Source organism: Natrix helvetica (genome assembly GCF_964273705.1).
Source record: "Natrix helvetica genome assembly, chromosome: 3".
NCBI classification, from domain to species: Eukaryota; Metazoa; Chordata; class Lepidosauria; order Squamata; family Natricidae; genus Natrix; species Natrix helvetica.
In genome coordinates, this window is record NC_138549.1 from 174,932,703 (window position 1) to 174,954,079 (window position 21,377).

The window sequence follows — 21,377 nt, forward strand, 5'->3', positions numbered from 1 at the left end:
TGACCTCAGCGATTCCCCGCAGCCTGCGCCCCCTCCACTCTCCCCCCTCCCTCCACTTTCCCTTTCGGCCCCTCCCCCTTCTCCGCCTTCTCCCCCCCTACCCGCCCCCGCTCGCCTCCCCTCCCGCCCCGCCCACTCGGGCAGCCGCTGCGGAGCTGTCCGAAGTGCTGAACCGGACCAGGCTTGGCCAGCGCTCTTTCGCCTCGCCATGCCTCGCTCTTTCCTGGTCAAGAAGATCAAAGCCGACGCCGCCTTCCAAGCCGGGTCGGGGTCCGTCAGCCCCCCGCTGGAAACTTCCTACCCCGGGTGGGCGGCAGCCGCCAGAGCCGGAGACCCCGGACCGAAAGACGGTAAGCAACGCCCGGCGCCTCCAGGACGCTCGTTGCGGGGGGAGGGTGCTTTGTGGTGGTGGGGGGCGGTAGAAGTGAGATTGCGGGATGGAGGTGGGAGGGGGTCGTCGGGAAGGTTACGGGCAAGAGAAAGCCGGTCGTGTTGCGTTTGCTACTGAAAGGAGGGGGGGGATTCCCTCTGTTTCTCTTGGCTCGGGAGGAGGAGGGGGAGGAGGAGGAGGATTGGGTCCCGATTTGTCTTGATGGGGCGGGGGCTCCCAAAAAGGGCAAGCTCTTTTTTCTTGCAATGTGTACTGGAGAGTCACACACACACACACACACACACACACACACACACACATACACACACACACACACACACAACTTCAGGCTATAAATCGCCCGTCCGTGGAAAAATCCCTCCGGGGGTCGTTAGCGGTGCCTAAAGGTCATTGCGACCCTCCGTCGCCCCGCGCGGTATCCTTTGGTGGGGTCGGAATGTGGTCTTGGGAAGTCATCCCTGAAGGACGGGAGGACATCTCAGGCCGGGGGGATGGGGGAAGGGGAGGAGTTGAAGCTTACATCGCCTCCGAGCCCCAGGGAGCCTTGTTGGGGGGGAGGGGGGACCCGTCAATCTCCCCCCACCCCGACGGACTACAAGGCGCATCCGCGCAAGCGGTGGGCTGCGCGGCCTCCCAGCGCTAGCTCTTCGGGGCGAATCGGGACAAAGCCAAGCGAGGGGAGAATAAATAAGAACAGCCGAAGGGGGGTGTTGCTCTTTGGCTTCAATTAGAGGAGGGGGCGTGGGTGGGTTCAATCTTGGGATGGGTCCCGTTTGGGGAGAAGGCTAGGAAAAGAAAGATTACAGCTTGCAGGAGGTCTTGCGTTCACACGACAGGCAGGAGGAGGAGGCCCAAGGAAGGAAGAAGGAAGCAACTGCCTCCCCATCATGTGAGAACGTCGGGAGAATGACTGCAGAGTCAGTCCATCTGATTAGTCGTTGGTGGTTCAGGAGCTGGCTGAATCCTTTTTAAAGTGTGTGTGTGTGTGTGTGTGTGTTGTGCGGACACAACCAGTATTGTTCCCTTCCTGAGGGAGCTGATGGAGAGAAGAGAAGTGAGAGAAAGGCTGAGGTCTGTTCCCTGGGCATGGTGGGATGATGTTGGTTCCCCTGGAAGAGACGAGGATCAATTCAAGGTTTGCAGTCTACAAAGAAAGAGATTTAACGAGTTGGAAGGGACCTTGGAGGTCATCCAGTCCAACCAACCCCCCCCCCCCCCAAGAAGGAGACTCTACACCATTTCTGACAGATGGCAGTCCAGTCTCTTCTTGAGAGCTTCCAGGGATGAAGCTCCCACAACTTCCGAAGGCAACTTCAGTTGATTGTTCTCCCTGTCAGGAAATTCCTCCTTATTTCCAGATTGAATCTCTCCTTGGTCAGTTCCCATCCATTATTATTCCTTGTCTGACCTTCAGGTGATTTGGAAAATATCTTGTCCCTCTCCTCTCTATGGCAGCCCCTCAAATATTAGAAGATGCTCTCCTGTCTCCCCTGATTCTTCTCTTCACTAGACCAGCCCTGCCCAGTTCCTGCAACCGTTCTTCGTATGTTTGAGCCTCCAGTCCTCTCATCATCCTAGTTGCTCTTCTCTGCACTCTTTCTAGAGTCTCCACATCTTTTGTTATAGTGTGGGGACCAAAACTGGATGCAGTATTCTAGGTGTGACCTTACTAAGGCTTTATAGAGTGGTATATTAGTACCTCCCTTGATCTTGATTGTATCCCTCTGTTAATGCAACTGAGGATTGCATTGGCTTTTTTGGCTGCTGCTGCACAAGGCTGGCTCCTATTTAGCTGGTTGTCCACTAAGACTCCAAGATCCTTCTCACATTTACTGCTATTAAGCCTGGTTTCATACTTTTGGTGGTTTTTTTAACTTAAGTGTTAAGACTTCACTTCTGCTCCCCTCTTCTTTGGGGCAGCCCCTCAAACAATGGAAGACTGCTATCAAATCACCCTTAAGTCCTTCTTTTCATTAAACTAGACATGCCCAGTTCCTGCAACCGTTCTTTTCCTATGTTTTAGCCTAATCATCTTGGTTGCTCTTCTTTGCACTTTTTCTAGAGTCTCCACATCTCTTTTATAGAGGCAGCCAGTATCTTGTCTGCTCCTAAATTTTGGGTCTGTAAATTTTGGGACAACGGGGGCTGCTACACACGCAGGCACATAAATACACACGGTGGTGGGTTTGTTCCCACAGCCTCCTTAACTAAGTTGCCTGCAGCTGCGTTCACAAACTTCCTTACCCTGGACTGTTGTTAACCTTGGTGGTGGAGGTTAGCTTAACCTTAATGTATTGGGCAAACTTTGTGCATGGTTTTTTTTTTTTAAAAAAAGTTTTTTATTTTCTCTTTCAAGTTCATTCACAAATATACACTCTTATAATTACTGTTAACATTTATCTATTCATCATTAATCTTTATCGTTATTTTCTTACAAATACATAGAATACAATTTGGGTCACTTTCTTGCCAGCCCATCTTATTTTGCAACAACCTTGCTCCTTCCATCTTCTCAACCTCCCTTCTCTGCCTTCTTCTTTCCTCCTCTCCTTCATCCCTTCTTCTTCCCCTATCTCCCCCCTCCTCTCTTCTCCTCCTTCTTTCCCTCTCTCCTACTCTTAATTCCTCTCCCTTACTCCCTCTGCTTTGCCCTTTCTTTCTTTCCCTCCTCATTCTTCTTTCCTTCTTCTTCCCCTCTCTTTCCCCCTCCTCCTCCCTTCTCCTCTTTCTTCCCCTCTCTCCTACTCTTAATTCCCCTCCTTTACTCCCTCTGCTTTACCCTTTCTTCCTTTCCCCTCATCCTTCCTCCTTTCCGTTGTTGCCCTTGCTTATTTACTTTCTCTGATGGGTTCTCGAGGTGGCATTTCAGGAAACCCAACTTTATATTTTCATACATATCATTTTCTCTGTCACATTTTGTTTCTAATAAGAATTCCACTTGTATCATTTTTTAAATTGTTTACTTGCATTTTTTTTGCTCTTTTCCTTTGTGCATGGTTTATGGTACTTTTGGCAAGCAGGTTTTCAGAGATTGTGTGAATGGGGCCAATTCGGGCTCCTGAGCCTGGCTCTTGATATCAGGTCTGGTTGTGGATTCAAAAGAATCTTTTTCCACCCCAATTTTGCAATAGCTGCAGGGCGATTTTTGGGGGAGTTTGTGCATCACCCTGCGGTGATTGTGTCTTTTTAAATATGGAAAATAATGTTATTATTATGTACTTTATTCATTAAACATGAAACTCAGCCAACTGAACATTCAAAAATGCATTACAAATACCATTGACTGGTGCTAATGGTTGATACAGTTTGCTGCCAGCATCCTAGGTATCTATTATTATTATTATTATTATTATTATTATTATTATTATTATTATTATTACTATTACTATTACTATTACTATTACTATTACTATTACTATTACTATTACTATTACTATTACTATTTTGCTCTTTAAGAGGATTGCTCCAGGTGTTAGAAAAGAAAGCTATCAAATTGCCCTAGCAATGTTGTGTGATTTCACAATATTGGAACTTCTCAAATTGGAACCTTACAAATGCGGTTAATACTACAATTGCCAGCACCCATAGAAACACTGGGATTGCAGCCCAACACTAGACAGTTTGGTCTAGTGGTTAAAGCATCAAGCTTGAAATCAGGAGACTGAGAGTTCTAGGCATGAAAGTTGCCTGGGTGACTTTGGGCCAATCAGCAGGAGACAGTGAGTTCTAGTCCCGCCTTAGGCATGAAAGCCAGCTGGGTGACTTTGGGCCAATCACCAGGAGACGGAGAGTTCTAGTCCTGCCTTAGGAATGAAAGCCAGTTGGGTGACTTTGGGCCAATCACCAGGAGACGGAGAGTTCTAGTCCTGCCTTAGGCATGAAAGCCAGCTGGGTGACTTTGGGCCAATCACCAGGAGACGGAGAGTTCTAGTCCTGCCTTAGGCATGAAAGCCAGCTGGGTGACTTTGGGCCAATCAGCAGGAGACAGTGAGTTCTAGTCCCGCCTTAGGCATGAAAGCCAGCTGGGTGACTTTGGGCCAATCACCAGGAGACGGAGAGTTCTAGTCCTGCCTTAGGAATGAAAGCCAGTTGGGTGACTTTGGGCCAATCACCAGGAGACGGAGAGTTCTAGTCCTGCCTTAGGCATGAAAGCCAGCTGGGTGACTTTGGGCCAGTCACCAGGAGACGGAGAGTTCTAGTCCTGCCTTAGGCATGAAAGCCATCTGGGTGACTTTGGGCCAATCAGCAGGAGACGGAGAGTTCTAGTCCCGCCTTAGGCATGAAAGCCAGCTGGGTGACTCTGGGCCAATCACCAGGAGACGGAGAGTTCTAGTCCCGCCTTAGGCATGAAAGCCAGCTGGGTGACTTTGGGCCAATCACCAGGAGACGGAGAGTTCTAGTCCTGCCTTAGGCATGAAAGCCATCTGGGTGACTTTGGGCCAATCAGCAGGAGACGGAGAGTTCTAGTCCCGCCTTAGGCATGAAAGCCAGCTGGGTGACTCTGGGCCAATCACCAGGAGACGGAGAGTTCTAGTCCTGCCTTAGGCATGAAAGCCAGCTGGGTGACTTTGGGCCAATCACCAGGAGACGGAGAGTTCTAGTCCCGCCTTAGGCATGAAAGCAAGCTGGGTGACTTTGGGCCAATCACCAGGAGACTGGGAATTCTAGTCCCACTTTAGGCATGAAAGTGGCTAGGTGACTTTGGGCCAATCACCAGGAGACGGAGAGTTCTAGTCCCACCTTAGGCATGAAAACTAGCTGTGTGAACTTGGACCAATCACCAGGAGATGGTGAGTTGTAGTTCTGTCTAAGCTTGAAAGCCTGTGGGGTGACTTTGGGCCAGTCCCTCTCCCTCAACCCAACCCACCTCACAGGGTTGTTGTGGGGTTGTGAAGAAAAGAGGGGGCAGCCTAGCCCGCTGTGCGGTAAGTTAGTGTTGTTGTGGGAAAAGAGGACAAGAGAATACAGAATAACTGAGTTGGAAGGGACCTTGTAGGTCATCTAGTCCAACCCCTGTACCCCACCCAAGCAGGAAACCCTACACCACCTCTGACAGAGAACTAGGTATGTTCACCGCCTTGAATTATTTCTGAACACAATGAAAGCAGGATACAAATAAATGAAAAAGACAAATAGAACGTTTCTTCAGAAAAGACTGACAAGGGCTGAGATTTAAGAAGTTGTATCCTGGTGTCCTAGTTTAATCTGGTCAGTTATACCAACCCAAAAGGGACATGGTGGCTCAGGGGCTAAGATGCTGAGCTTGTCGATCAGAAAGGTCGATCAGTTTGGCGGTTCGAATCCCTAGCGCCGCATAACAGAGTGAGCTCCCGTGACTTGTCCCAGGTTCTGCCAATCTAGCAGTTCGAAAGCAGGTAAAAAATGCAAGTAGAAAAATAGTGACCACCTTTGGCGGGAAGGGAACAGCGTTCAGTGCGCCTTCGTCATTTAGTCATGCCGGCCACATGACCACGGAGACGACTTCGGATAGCGCTGGCTCTTCGGCTTTGAAACGGAGATGAGCACCGCCCTCTAAAGTCAGGAACAACTGGCACAGATGTGCAAGGGGAACCTTTACCTTTTATATCAACCCAGCAGCTGCGTTCTCAAAACAAGCCAAGTTAAGCACAACCTAATTTTAAACCTCGAATAGTTTCCTTTGTGCAGAAAAAGAGGGAGGAAGGGGGCACCTGTGTGGGGTAAGATAATGGTTTATCAGAAATCCAAAATTGGGCTGAAGAAAACCAGGTTAACCATGATCGGCAGACTAAGGTGACTGCAGTTGTCACCTGTTTCTGTTCAGGAGTTGAGGGACCTTGCATACAGGTACAGCTCATAACAACTTGGGGTGTGTGTGCGTGTCAGGTAATGAGGATTTAATAGCTGCCAGTTGATGTAAGGTTGTAAGCTGTAAACTGTAAGCTGATGCAATAAGGATGATTCAGCAGGTATCGCCTGTAGGTATCGCCTGTTTAAGACTCTGATGGAGTCATTTACCCTTTTAAGAGGTGTCTATATATAGGTGGCCATTAGAGGGCGGTTCTCTCTCTCTTTCTCTCTCCTCTCTCTCCTCTCTCTCCTCTTTCTCTTTCCCTCTCTCCTCTCTCTCTCCCCCCTCTCTCTCCTCTCCCTCTCCCCTCTCTCTCCCCCCTCTCTCTCCCCTCTCTCTCTCCTCTCTCTCTCCTCTCTCACTCTCTCTCTCCTCTCTCTCTCCCCCCTCTCTCTCCTCTCTCTCTTTCTCTCTCTCCTCTCTCTCTCCTCTTTCTCTTTCCCGCTCTCCTCTCTCTCTCTCCTCTCTCTCTCTCCTCTCTCTATCCTCTCTCTCCTCTCTCACTCTCTCTCTCCTCTCTCTTTCCTCTCTCTCTCCTCTCTCACTCTCTCTCTCCCCCCTCTCTCTCCTCTCTCTCTCTCTCCTCTCTCTCTTTCTCTCTCCTCTCTCTCCTCTTTCTCTTTCCCTCTCTCCTCTCTCTCCTCTTTCTCTCCTCTCTCTTTCCTCTCTCTCTCTCCCTCTCTTCTCTCTCTCTCTCTCCTCTCTCCCTCCTCTCTCTCCTCTCCCACTCTCTCTCTCTCCTCTCTCTCTCATTGTGTATCTCATTTCTCTCCTTGTGTCCATAGCTGACTGGTAAGGGATTTATCTACCATTTGTATGTCTGTATATATAAACCACTATTAACTGTCTAAAGGCTCTGGGTGCTGTGCTCTTCCTCCTGGCTTCATCTCATACTACTACTCACACTGCCAAAACTCTGACGGTGCGTGTGTGATCTCCCTCCCAGCCTTCATTTCTCTAATAGCAACAGAATTAAAGGTGTCACCTGGGCTGCTTATGGTTTTCTGTCCCCCACCTGCACTTTGACTTCATATTCTGGCAGGTGAAGAATTGAGGTTTAAAGAGGACTCTGGGCTAAGCAGTCAGGACAGAAAACGGAAGATAGAAATAGCACTTAGACATATATACTGCTTCATAGTGCTTTTACAGCCCTCACTAAGCGGTTTAGGGAAGCGGTGGCTCAGTGGCTAAGACGCTGAGCTTGTCTATCAGAAAGGACGGCAGTTCAGCGGTTTGAATCCCTAGCACCGCATAACGGAGTGAGCTCCCGTGACTTGCCCCAGCATCTGCCAAGAAAGGAATGGGGAAGGGGAAGGAAGGGAAGGAAAAGAAAGGAAAGGAATCTAATGACCTCTCCTTGCTTTCTGCCAAAATGAGGAGAGAAGATAGAAGGAAACATAAAATAAGAAGAGAGGCGAGGAGAGGGGGGAAGGAAAGGAAGAAAGGAAAGGGAACAAAAGAAGAGAAAAAGGAGAAAAGAAAGAAAAGGAAAAAGAAAGCAAGAAAGGGAAGCTTCTATTTGGGGCAGAGTTGCCAGCCTCCATCTGCCAGAAGGACACATGGCCAAAATAAAACCCAATAAGCCACGAGTTTCTTGGGACTCCCGCGTAGTGTTGAACTCAAACATCTGTAGACTTGGGTGACCTTGGACCTAGGCTCAGACCTGGCAAGTGGCTGGCCCAGAGGCAGCCAGGAATGCGCAGAGCCTCTGTTCTGACCTCAGCTCCCCGAGAAAGCCTAAATCACAATCTTAGTCCCCAAAACCCTCCTTTATTTAGACGGCTGTGAATTATGGTCATTCCCAGCCCTTAAGGCTCCCCAAACAGTCCGTGAAGATTCCGACATATGTCTGCTCGAGTTGCCACAGTCTTTCAGGGGAATGTTGATAAACACCCACCTTTGTCTCCCTTGAAATGCTGCCAGAGACCTAACTGCCAATTAGTTTTGCAAGGCCAAACTTAGCACAGAGTCCAACAGAACTTCTCAAAGCTTGAACCAACCAGAACGAACACAATTGTCTTCCTGCAAAAGCTCACGTCCCGTTCGCTCCTCTTTTATGCCTTATGGGAGGGGCCATCTCCAAGCCTTACTCCCAAGTCGACCCTGTTTTCTTAATTGTTCTTGCCTGTCACGATGTTAAAAAGTTTGCTAGGCCTGAACTGCCTAAACTGACACTCAAGAGTTAAACTAAGCCCACTGGGAACAGGCTCCTGATGTTCTTCTGCCTCGCTGATGTCAGACTCCGGAGGCTCCGGAGGCAGCAAATAACTACCAGATGGCCTTCATCCCCTCTCTGCCTCCGACGCAGAGTCCTCGTCGGAGCCTTCCCCAGACTCCAGGACTGGCCCAGGTTCCTCCCCAACCCTCCTCACTGTCGGAATCTGCTGCCAGCTCTGCAGGCCTTCAGCAGCTCACAACAGCGAGGTTGGGAAGGCTGTTGAGAAACTTGTCTCCCATGTATTGTAGGAATGCACGAAACCAGTCAGTTAATAATGAGGCTAATTGCCTGCATTCGAGAAAAAGGCTGGTCTCAAGTTCCTTTTGCAGGGAGTCCTTAAGTTACGACCGCAGCTGAGCCCAACATTTCTGTCCTTAAGCGAGGCCTTGGTTAAGTGAGCTTCACCCCCCTCCCCCCATTTTATAACTTTTCTTGCCCCCGTTGTTAAGCGAATCACTAAAGTTCTTCATGCAGGTGTTCAATGAATCTGGCTTCCCCACTGACTTTGCTCGTCAGAAGGCTGCAAAAAAGAGAGCAACGCTCGCTCACTTCTGATGATGTTACCTAGTTGGGTCATGAAACGTCTGTAAGAAAACAACTATGTTCAGAGAGCGCCAAGGACCCCCAAATTATCATTCTCCTCCTCCTCCTCTCTACGAACCCCACTGCCTTCTAGCCCTGCTGATGTTCCCTAGTTGGGTTAAAAAAATGTCTGCAGAAAAACAACCAAGCTCAACACCACAATCCTCCTTTCCTCCCATCTCTCCTCTGTGCCTCCTCTTCCCTCTGCTGCACTCCACAAACTTCACTCCCTTTTAGCCCTGATGATGTTAGCTAGTTCGGTAATGAAATGTCTGCAAGAAAGGAACCAACCTCAGAGAGCCCCAAGGACCCCACAGTCCTCCTCTTCTTCCTCCCTCCCTCCTCTTCCTCTCCATAAACCCCGCTCCCTTCTAGCACTGATGATGTTCCCTAACTGGGTCACGAAATGTCTGCAAGGAAACCGCCAAGCTCAGAGAGCACCAGGGACCCCACAGTCCTCCTCCTCCTCCTCCTCCTCCTCCTCCTCCTCCTCCTCCTCCTCCTCCTCCTCCTCCTCCTCCTCCTCCTCCTCCTCCTCTACTCCACAACCCCTCCTCCAATTCTAGTACTGATGATGTCACCTAGTAGGGTCATGAAACGTCTGCAAGAAAACCACCAAGATCAGAGAGCACCAAGAAGGGGAGGAAAAGCACTCCATTCATTTTTGGCACCAGTGGTGATTCTGATGGCTGGAAAAGGGGGACCCCTCTCCCAGCCCTGCCTTAAGGCCATGTTTCGGGGGGGGGGGGAGGCAGGCGGAGGAAGCCGCCTTCCTCCTGCAGGGAGAATCCTGGGAGAAGAAGATGGAGGAGGGAGCAGTTTCAACCTCGGTCAGGCTTCTAGTCAATATTTTTCCTTCAGCTCCACTCTGCATCCCCTGTGTGTGTCTGTGTCTCTGTGTGTGTGTGTGTGTGTGTGTGTGTGTGTGTGTGTGTGTGTAGAGTTAATAGAGGCTAGAGTGGTGCAGGGAAAACCAGACTGGGTTGGACCTCCCTCCCTTCCCCAAAAAAACTCTTTTTTAATTCTCTTTTTTAATTTAAAAGGTTTTTTTTTAATTTTTAGTCTCATACACACATTTACAAGTATCCATCCTCTTAATTATACAATGCAATGCAATGCAATACAATACAATAGCAGAGTTGGAAGGGACCTTGGAGGTCTTCTAGTCCAACCCCCTGCCTAGGCAGGAAACCCTATGCCGTTTCAGACAAATGGCTATCCAACATCTTCTTAAAGACTTCCAGTGTTGGGGCATTCACAACTTCTGGAGGCAACTTCTGTTCCACTGATTAATTGTTCTCACTGTCAGGAAATTTCTCTTTAGTTCTAAGTTGCTTCTCTCCTTGTTTAGTTTCCACCCATTGCTTCTTGTTCTACCCTCAGGTGCCTTGGAGAATAGTTTGACTCCCTCTTCTTTGTGGCAACCCCTGAGATATTGGAAGAAATGACACCCCTAGTCCTTCTTTTCATCGAACTAGACATACCCAGTCTAGTCTTATGATTCCTGTCACACTTTAACACTTTTAAGCGTTCATTTTTCCATCTAAAAAATTAAAATCTACAATCGGGATTGCTTTGCTTACCGTCCCATGCAGCTATATTGTTCTACTGTTGCCCTGCTTTCTTTTCCTTTCCTCCCTCCCTCCCTTCTCTACTTTCTTCTCCTCTTCTCCTTTCCCTTTCCTTCTCCCCTTTCCTCTCCCCTGCTCCTCTCTACCTCTTCCCCTTCATAACCTCTCTCCTCCTCCTCCTCCTCCTCCTCCTATCCTTCCCCATCTTCCTCTCCTCTCCTCTTTCTTCTTTCCCTCTCCTTTTTTCCCCTCGCTTATGAAATTATCTTCATAACCTTGGAGAAATGAGTCACTGCTTCGGCACAGTTGTAGGGACAGAAGCCACGCGGGTGGGGGGGAGGGAGGGGGGAGAGTGAACCTCTGGATTGGTTTGGCCTGCCTCCCCATTTTCTCCCCCTCCCCCCCTCCGTTTCACATCTGCCAATTATGTAAGCCTCCTGCGAGCATCATCGCATCCTGGTTTTTCTCCTCTCGCCGTGGTTTAACATCCGTTTATTTATTTAAAGAGAATTTATATGGCCGTCCACCCATTCTCAGTCACTCCGGGCATCTTAGAGGAATAAAAGCCCAAATGCAATGCAAGAAAGAGGATTAGGGGACTGGAGGCTAAAACATATGAAGAACAGTGGCTGGAATTGGCTATGGAATAGGGACGTGGTGGCTCAGGGGTTAAGATGCTGAGCTTGTCGATCAGAAAGGTCGGCAGTTTGGCGGTTCGAATCCCGAGCGCCGCATAACGGAGTGAGCTCCTGTGACTTGTCCCAGCTTCTGCTAACCTAGCAGTTCGAAAGCACGTAAAAAAATGCAAGTAGAAAAATAGGAACCACCTTTGGTGGGAAGGTAACAGCATCCCGTGCGCCTTCGGCATTGAGTCATGCCGGCCACATGACCACGGAGACGTCTTCGGACAGCGCTGGCTCTTCGGCTTTGAAACGGAGATGAGCACCACCCCCTAGAGTCAGGAACGACTAGCACATATGTGCGAGGGGAACCTTTACCTTTTTCCACTCATTCTCAGTGACTCTGGGCAGCTTAGAAGAATAAAAGCCCAATGCAATGCAACAAAGATGATTAGGGGACTGGAGACTAAAACATGTGAAGAACGGTTGCAGGAACTGGGCATGTCTAGTTTAGGGAAAAGAAGGACCAGGGGAGACATGATAGCATTCTTCTAATATCTCAGGGGCTGCCCCAAGAGATATTAGAAAAGAGGGGGTCAAGCTATTCTCCAAGGCACCTGAAGGCAGGACAAGAAGTTCCATCACTGGACTTTTTAAAGAAGTGATTGGACAACCATTTGTCTGAAATAGTGTAGGGCTGGACTAGAAGACCTCCAAGGTCCCTTCCAATGAAGTAATATGTCGCTCAGGGTCGAAATGAGAGGTCTTTGGTGCTCTCTGAGCGTGCTTGTTTTCTTGCAGACATATCTGCTGAACAAAACTCCACATTGGTGACAGGAAGGGCATCCGGTCAGTAAACCCTTAGCTCCATTCATTTGCACAGACTCCATCCCACAAGGGATTATGGGGTCATTAAAAGAATGATATCAGATTAACAGAGCTGGAAAGGAGCTTGTAGGTCATCTAGTCCACCCCCTCCCCTGTCCAAGCAGGAGACCCTACACCATTTCTGACACATGGCAGTCCAGTCTCTTCTTGAAAGCCTCCAGTGATGAAGCTCCCACAACTTCCGAAGGCAACTTTTGTTCCATTGGTTGATGGTTCTCACCGTCAGGAAATTCCTCCTTATTTCCAGGTTGAATCTCTCCTTGGTCAGTTTCCATCCATTATTATTCCTTGTCTGCCCTTCGGGTGCTTTGGAGAACAGCTTGACTCCCTCCTCTCTGTGGCAGCCCCCCAAATATTGGAAGATGCTATCCTGTCTCTCCTGGTCCTTCTCTTCCCTAGACTAGCCAGGCCCAGTTCCTGCACCCATCCATCGTATGTTTCAGCCTCCAGTCCCCTCATCATCCTGGTTGCTCTTCTCTGCACTCTTTCTAGAGTCTCCACCTCTTTTTTATAGTGTGTTGACCAAAACTGGATGCAGGATTCTAGGTGTGGCCCTACTAAGGCTTTATAGAATGGTATATTAGTACCTCCCTTGATCCTGATTCAATCCCTCTGTTAATGCAACTGAGGATTGTTGGCTGCCACCACACACGGTTGGCTCCTATTTAGCTGGTTGTGCACTAAGACTCCAAGATCCTCTCCCAGTTCCTTCTATTAAGCCTGGTTTCATCCAGTTTATATGCGTACTTTGGGTTTTTCTTGCCTAAGTGTAAGACTTGACTTTTCTCTACACTGAATTTCATTTTGAAGAAGATATCCAGTGTTCTTGAGCAGGGGCTAAGGTTGGAAGTGAATGAATGAATGAACTGCAGCTAGAAAGCATTCTCCCCCTTCCTACCAGCTCCTTCCTTCCCCATCCCCACCCCATTCTGACAACCCCCCCCTCGCCCAAATTCTTAATTCAGAAATACCTGCCTTAGGCTCCAAAGCTCTTTTATCATCCTGGAAGAGCTGAGCTAAGCAGAAACCTCCGCCTGGCATCTTCTGGGGGGTGGGAGTTAAGAGGGGGGGGGGAAGCAATCGGGTTGCCCTTGAAGAAGCTAAAGCTATGTGAAATGCCAATTAAAAAATTGGAGAATTTCCCCTCCCCCCCTTCCCCCCGTCATCTCCCCCCCCCCCCCCCCGGCGCATGAAGGTCAGTGAGCTGGCAAGCAGGAAGTAGCCAGAATTGGTCCGTGTTCCACATCCATCCGTCCGTCCATCCCGGGAGCCAGAGCAAGCAGGAGGCCGAGTCAAAATTTGCAGAGTTTGCATGCGGAGGGACGGAAGCCCTCCTGAAAAAGAAAAAGGGGGAAAAAAAGGACAGGGTGTAGAAGGATGGAGGAAAAATAACGAAGAATTGCTTATTTGGCAAATGCTGGGAGAGAAGGAAAGGAAAGGAAAGGAAAGGAAAGGAAAGGAAAGGAAAGAAGGAAAGGAAAGATGGAAAGGTAAGGAAGGAAGGAAAAGAAAGATGGAAAGAAGGAAAGGAAAGATGAAAAGGAATGGAAAGGAAAGATGGAAAGGAAAGATGGAAAGGAAATATGGAAAGGAAAGGAAGGAAGGAAAAGAAAGATGGAAAGAAGGAAAGGAAAGATGAAAAGGAATGGAAAGGAAAGATGGAAAGGAAAGATGGAAAGGAAATATGGAAAGGAAAGGAAGGAAGGAAAAGAAAGATGGAAAGAAGGAAAGGAAAGATGGAAAGGAAAGGAAGGAAGGAAAAGAAAGATGGAAAGAAGGAAAGGAAAGATGAAAAGGAATGGAAAGGAAAGATGGAAAGGAAAGATGGAAAGGAAAGGAAGGAAGGAAAAGAAAGATGGAAAGAAGGAAAGGAAAGATGGAAAGGAAAGGAAGGAAGGAAAAGAAAGATGGAAAGAAGGAAAGGAAAGATGGAAAGGAAAGGAAAGATGGAAAGGAAAGGAAAGAAGGGAAGGAAAGAAAAGGAAAGGAAAGATGGAAAGGAAAGAAAGAAAGGAAAAATGGAAAGGAAAGATGGAAAGGAAAGGAAAGGAAAGGAAAAAGACAAGGGAAAAGACAAAGGAAAGGATAGAGAAAGACAGAGAGAAAGAGGGAAAGCGAGAGCAAGGTAAGAAAGGGAGAATGAAAGAAAGAGAAAGAAAGAAAGAAAGAGAAAAAGAGAAAGAAAGAGAGAGAGAGAAAGAAAGAAAGGAAGGAAGGAAGGAAGGAAGGAAGGAAGAAATTTATGCCCCTCTCCAATCTCACTGTCTAAGGTTAAGCAACTCTGAGTCTGGTTTACACTCTAATCCCAGTAAAAACATAAATGTAAAACCGATTAAAATGAACCCGTTAAATAGAGACTAAAACTCCCAAAACCAAAGCGCCTTTGATGCAGGAATGAGACGGCCGTGATCCCTGCTGGTGCACCTTGAATCCTCCAGGGATAGGATGATCCCAATTCCTGGGACGACCAAGTGACGTTTCGTCCTTCCTTTCTCCAAACCCGTCTGGCTTTCTAGCCACCTACCCAGATTTTGACGCAGCAGGCAGGAGCCACAAGGCCCTTCCGTCGTAAGTCTCTATTTTCAGTAAGACGAGTCCATTTGGGAAACCAGATTCTCTTACTGATGGTGCGATTCGCTGAATTACTGCAGTGATTTGCTTAACAACCGGGGCTAAAGAGAGGTCATAAAATCGGGCAAGACTCGTTTCACCACTGTTTCGCTTAGCAACAGAAATGCTGGTCCCGACTGAGGTCATACGTCGAGGACTACCTGAACGCAGGCAAGGGTTGGAAATTCAATCTCTCCTCTCTTGGACATTGGCCTGGCTGGGGATGATGGGCCCATTCAGCGCAGAACACCCATCAAAATTCACGCACCCCCCCAGATCCACCCCTGGGTTTTTTCCCTTTTCATCCATGAGTCAGGAGTAGTATTTTGCACGCTCGGCATGGGAACAAGCTTGCTCAGGTTAGCTGAATGGCTCCACTGCCTGCTTCTTGGTCACCTTGCCACAATTCCAGGGAAAGTGTGAAGAAACTGCTGAGCAGTGCCTTTTTCTGCCCGGAGTGCTTGGTAAATAAGGAGGAGGGAGAGCAAAAACATAAAAAAAGGAAGGGGGGAGGAAAAGGAAGGGAGGTGAATGAGAGCTCTGCAGCAAAAAATAATTTGAGGAGGGGGTCTGGGCTGCTAATCCCCCTCGGGTTTCATACCTTCATAATCCAAGGTGGTTTTTTAAAAAAAACAACAACGAAGCTCTCTCTGCTGCAACCTCCTGCGTGAGAAAATTGCAGAGAGAGAGAGAATAAAAATAGGTTGGATTTTTTTTTCAATTCTCCGTGTTCCTTCAAGACCTTTTAAAACACAAAATATTCCTAGAGGAGGAGGCAGAGAGAGAGAGGGCAGTTTCTCTTGCTGAGAATTGAAAACGGAGCCAAGACAGGTGCATTTACAGAGAGGGGGAGAGAGGGGGAGAGAGAAAGAAAGAGAAGAAGACAGAGATGGAGAGAGCCAGAGAGAGAGATGGAGAGAGAAAGAGAGAGAGAGAGAGAGAGAAAGAGAGAGAGAAAGATAAAGAGAAAAAGAGAGATAGAGAGAAGGAGAAAGAGAGAGAGGGAGAAAGAGAGGGAGACAACGAGAGAGAGAGAAAGAGAGAGAAAAAGAGACACAGAGAGAGAAAGATAGAGAGGGGGGAGAAAGAGAGAGAACAAGGGAGACAGATGGAGAGAGAGAGAGAGAGAAAAGTCAAAAAGAGAAAAAGAGAGAAAGAGAGAGACAGATGGTGAAAGAGACAAAAAGAGAAAAAGAGGGAAAGAGAAAGAGAAAAAGAGAGACAGAGAAGGAGAAAGAGAGAGGGAGAAAGAGAGGGAGGGAGACAGAGCAAGAGAAAGAGAGAGAGAGAGAGACATGCAAATACACCCTATCCTTTCCTTTATGAACTAAGATGCAGTTGTCCTCAACCTATGACTGCAATTGAGCCCAACATTTCCATTGCTAAGCAGGACAGCCGTTAAGCGAGTTCTGCCCCATTTTACGACTCTTCTTGCCACAGTTGTTAAGTGAGTCGTTGCAGATGTTAGTAGCGCAGTTACTTAGTGAGTCTAGGGACTTCGTTGCCAGAGGATCCCAGAAGGGGATCAGGTGACCGGTTGCTGAATGGCTGAATGCTCTCCAGGTGACCGTGGGGAGGCAGCCATGGTCGTAAGTGAGAAACAGGCTCAATAGCTACTTTTCCAGGGCTGCGGTAATTTTGAACAGTCACTAAACAAATGGTTGCAAGTCGAGGACTACCTGCCCTTTCTTCAAGGAAATTCTTTCCCTGTGAAGAAATGGCCCACCTCATCCCTCCTTCTTTCCTCCGTCCATTTTGGGGCTCTGCAATCATCCTCAGTTGGGGTGAGGGAGGGTCCTTTAAGAGAGGTGGACTTCAACTCCCAGAATTCCCTAGCTGTCCCACTTTAGGATCTGTGGACTTTCCTTTCCTCTTTCTTTTCCTCCTTCCCTTCTTCATCCATTTGCTTCCTTTCCTTCCTTTTACTTTCCTTTCCTTTCTTTTCCTCTTTCTTTTCCTTCCCTTCCCTTCTTCATTCATTTGCTTCTTTTCCTTTCCTTTCTTTTCTTTTCTTCTTTCTTTTCCTCCTTCCCTTCCCTTCTTCATCCAATTGCTTCCTTTCCTTTCTTTTCCTTTCTTTTCCTTTTTTTTTCTTTTCCTTTCCTTTCTTTTCCTTTCCTTTTCTCTCCTCTCCTTTTTCCTTTCCTTTCTTCTCTTTTCTTCTTTTTTTCCTTTCCTTTCTTTTCCTCCTTTCCTTTCCCTTCCCTTCTCCTTTCCTTTCCTTTCCTCTTCTCTCCTGTCTCCTTTCTTTTCCTTTCCTCTTTCTTTTCCTCCTTTCCTTTCTTTTCCTCCTTTCCTTTCTTTCTTTCTTCTTTTTCCTTTCCTCTTTCTTTTCCTCCTTCCCTTCCCTTCTTCATCCACTTGCTTCCTTTCCTTTCTTTTCCTTTCCTTTTCTCTCCTCTCCTTTCTTCTTTTTTCCCTTTCCTCTTTCCTTTCCTTTCCTCTCTTTTCTTCTTTCTTTTCCTTTCCTCTTTCTTTTCCTCCTTTCCTTTCGCCTTCTCCTTTCCTTTTCTCTCCTCCCCTTTCTTCTTTTTTCCCTTTCCTCTTTCCTTTCCTCCTTTCCTTTCCTCTTTCTTTCCTTTCCTCTTTCCTCTCCTCTCCTCTCCTCTTTCTTTCCCTTCCCTTTCTCCTCCTGTGCTGTGAGCACATGAAACCATTCTGCACATTTATTCTGCTGACTTTCCAATGCAGATTGGATCCCTTTCTCCCCTCCGAAGGGCAGATCCGCAGCGACAGATGTCCTCGGAATATGTCAACTTCTGTTGAATTCGTCAGATAAAAATAGCCTCTCTCTCCGGCATTTCAGAAATGGAAATTGCACACCACCCAGAACAAAACGCTAGGAGCGTTTTTCAGTTTCCTGCATGCAGGGAGATGGCACAACCACCAGCCCTGCTACTGGGGATGATGAAAGCCCCAAAATGGCTGACAGGGTCTTAAAGGTCCTCTAGACTAACCCCCGTCTTAGAACAGGGTTTTTTTGGGGGAGGAGGGCAGGTCTGGGGGAACATTAAAGCGGAGTGATATCCTTCCCATTTGGACGTTAGAGAAAACGGGGAAGATTACACTTTGATTTATTTATTCATGATATTTATATGACTACCCATCTTACAAAAGCAGGCTGGAAACCAGGAAACCTAAGGCAGCTCTAGAACTCACTGTCTCCTGGTCATTGGCCCAAAGTCACCCAGCCCATGTTCATGCCTAAGGCAGGACTAGAACTCACCGTCTCCTCATCATTGGCCCAAAATCACCTAATTGACTTTCATGCTTAAGGCAGGACTTGACCTCACCATCTCCAGGTCATTGGCTCAAAATCACCTAACTGACTTTCGTGCCTAAGGTGGGACTAGAACTCACCATCTCCTAATCATTGTCCCAAAATCACCCAGCCGTCTTTCATGCGTAAAGCAGAGCCAGAGCTCACGGCCCCCTGGTTTCTGGCACAGCGCCTTAACCACTAGACCAAACTGGCTATCTGTATATCTAACCAGAACTCCCATCAGCCACACATCAGGATGCACCAGGCTGGGGGAGGGGTTATCCCTTGCAGACAGAGACCCTCCTTCCTTCAATTTGTCCTTGGGGGGAGAGGGGTAAGAATAGAAGCGACCTCCCCCCACATCCTCTCCGCCTTCCCTGAGGCCAGTCAGAGGAAAGGGGGCAAGACAGAGGCTTGAGAAAGCGAGAGGGGGGAGTGTTGTATCTTTTCCACTCCACTTCCTCCCGTTTCAATACAATACAATACAATACAATACAATGCAATGCAATGCAATACTTTTTCTTCTATCTTGATTAGTCTATCCATTTCTGCACAGTCTAATATTTTTTTAAAAAATTATATCTTCTTCTGCAGCTGTTTCCTCATTTTTTTCCCAGTGTTATAGAATAGAATAGCAGAGTTGGAAGGAACCTTGGAGGTCTTCTAGTCCAACCCCCTGCCTAGGCAGGAAACCACACACCACTTCAGACAAATGGCTATCCAACATCTTCTTAAAGACTTCCAGTGTTGGGGCATTCACAACTTCTGGAGGCAACTTCTGTTCCACTGATTCATTGTTCTCACTGTCAGGAAATTTCTCCTTAGTTCTAGGTTGCTTCTCTCCTTGATTAGTTTCCACCCATTGCTTCTTGTTCTACCCTCAGGTGCCTTGGAGAATAGCTTGACTCCCTCTTCTTTGTGGCAACCCCTGAGATATTGGAAGACTGCTATCATGTCTCCCCTAGGCCTTCTTTTCATCAAACTAGACCTACCCAGTTCCTGCAACCGTTCTTCATGCACGAAACCCCTTTGTTTGTCCAACCAGCGCTGAGGCTGCAGAAAGTGTCTCTTGTCAAAGGGAGGGAGCAAGGGAGGGACCAAGAGAGGGAGCAAGGGAGGGAGGGAGGTGAAGGGGGATGAGGGAGAAAGGGAGGGAGGGAGGGGAAGGAGGGGGACGGGAGGGAGGAAGAAGGGAGGGAGGGAGGTTGGAAGGAAGGGAGGGAGGGAGCGAAAGACAGGCAGGAAGGAGAGTGGAAGGAAGGGAGGGAGGGAGCAAGGGTGGGAGGGAGATGGAAGGAAGGAAGGAAGGAAGGAAGGAAGGAAGGAAGGAAGGAAGGAAGGGGGAGGGAGGGTCTTAAGTTAACCTTGGAGTTGAGATTCTGAGTGCTGATGATTGGTGGAGAGACACTGGTTGATTACCGAATGTTTTCAATCTGCCTTTCTTTCCTGCAGGATACATCCCGGCCTGCCTCCCCTCCTCAGGTTACAAGAATGAGAAGAAGAAAGCCCATCGCCGGGGGGCCTCTCCTGACCCCCTTTACACCCCGATGCAGGAGGACTACAGCGACCCCGAGAGCCCCCAATCCAGCCTCTCCTCTCATTACTTCCAGGGCGAAGCGGCCGTCACCGAGAGCTACTCCTTGGACGCCTTCTTCATCATCGACGGACGATCCCGCCGGCGAGCCGAGGGCCCTCGTCACGGGGCGCACCGCCACGCCTGCACCGAATGCGGCAAGACCTACGCCACCTCCTCCAACCTCAGCCGGCACAAGCAGACGCACCGCAGCCTGGATAGCAAGCTGGCGCGCAAGTGCCCGACGTGTAGCAAAGCGTACGTCTCCATGCCTGCGTTGGCCATGCACCTGCTGACCCACAACCTCAAACACAAGTGCGCCGTCTGCGGCAAGGCCTTCAGCCGGCCGTGGCTGCTGCAGGGACACATGCGCTCGCACACTGGGGAGAAGCCCTTCGGCTGCTCGCACTGTGGGAAGGCCTTTGCCGACCGCTCCAACCTGCGGGCGCACATGCAAACCCACTCGGCGCTCAAGCACTACCGTTGCAAGCAATGCCACAAGACTTTCGCTCTCAAATCCTACCTCCACAAACACTACGAATCAGCCTGCTTCAAAGGGTCCGAACACGCCTGCCCGGCGGAGAACTGACCCTTCCCCCCACCCCACCCCCGAGCTGGGGCAGGGAGGGTCCTACGCCTGCAGCCCCCTCTGGCCGTCCTGGGATTGATTCCCACATCACACACACAAGAAGGAATCTCGCTGTAGCCGGGAGGACCCGTGGGAAGAATCATAGGACGGCGCGTTGACGGGGATCGGTCTGCAGACGGAAGGCGAGCTCTGCAACCTCAGCGAAACTCTCTTCCTAAAACTCAGTGGCTGGGTTCACACAACAGGTATAACCCAACGACGTCAAGACGGTGGACACACCTGCCCTACGTGCTAAGTTTGGTTCGTACTTAGCTTTGCTCAGGTCCCGTACGTGTGTAGGTGAAGGATCCGGAGGGCGAGCTGTCTCCAAACTCCTGGATTAATTCATGCGTTGTAGACACGTGGAAACCTAGACGATGGATGGATTCAAACACCTGGCTTAAGCATGCTGCGTGAATGCTACCCATGGCTGGATTCGCACGACACAACCGGACCAGGCTGCATTTGAGTTCTCGTTCCTGCTGCATGCAGCCTGCAAACACTGACACATTGTACCTTGAAATTCACGCACCCACAGGGAGCGGACGGAATGCATGAATGAAGGAAGGAAGGTTGAAAGAATGAAGATGTTAATATCTACCTGGATGAGATTTGGGATGGAGGAGCAACTGGTCCAACCTGGAGTACCCCTGCTGCCTTAGCCAGGGGCTTGAAGCCATAAGGTGATTAGTTGGGGCCCAGCGTAATGTGTGAACGCAGGAATGGGGACGGATCAATCTTACGTGTTGTGTGAATCCAGCTAGGAGTCGTTTAGGGAACGAGATATCTAAAATGGACTACAAAGCCCATCTGCTTTCTGACTTCTTCTTTTTTTCCCCTTCCTTCAACTCAACGAAAGCAATAAAACACCCACTTTGCTCCCATAAAGGTCTTCCCGAGGGGTTTTCCCCCTGGTGCGATTCCCCCTGTCTTTGCACCCTGCGAGAAACTTTTGATTCCTCTGGACGCTATACGGAGAAGACGCCGTGGGCATATTTATTCCTTAACTTATTTATTCATTCCCGTTATTTATTTCAATGCTGCTCCTCCTTCTATCTTTTTTTGGGGTGGGGTGGGGGTGGGGGGAGAACACCACCGGCCAGCGAGGGAAACTTTTTCGAGGGCGGAACGAAAGCCGGTGTTTTCCCGTCTGCACAAGGGGGACTCTTCGGACAGGCAGATGTTCAACCGACGAAGCTACGCT

General features: G+C 48.8%; 1 protein-coding gene across 1 annotated transcript; it reads left to right on the forward strand.

Moving 5' to 3' along the window:
- Positions 1-208: 208 nt before the first annotated feature.
- SCRT2 (scratch family transcriptional repressor 2) lies at positions 209-21,005 on the forward strand (the record flags this gene model as incomplete). The annotated part of the gene is made up of 2 exons (XM_081948153.1): positions 209-350; positions 19,425-21,005. 2 exons carry the CDS (start codon positions 209-211, stop codon positions 20,132-20,134), a joined length of 852 nt encoding a protein of 283 aa, XP_081804279.1. The 3' UTR covers positions 20,135-21,005.
- Positions 21,006-21,377: the final 372 nt, after the last annotated feature.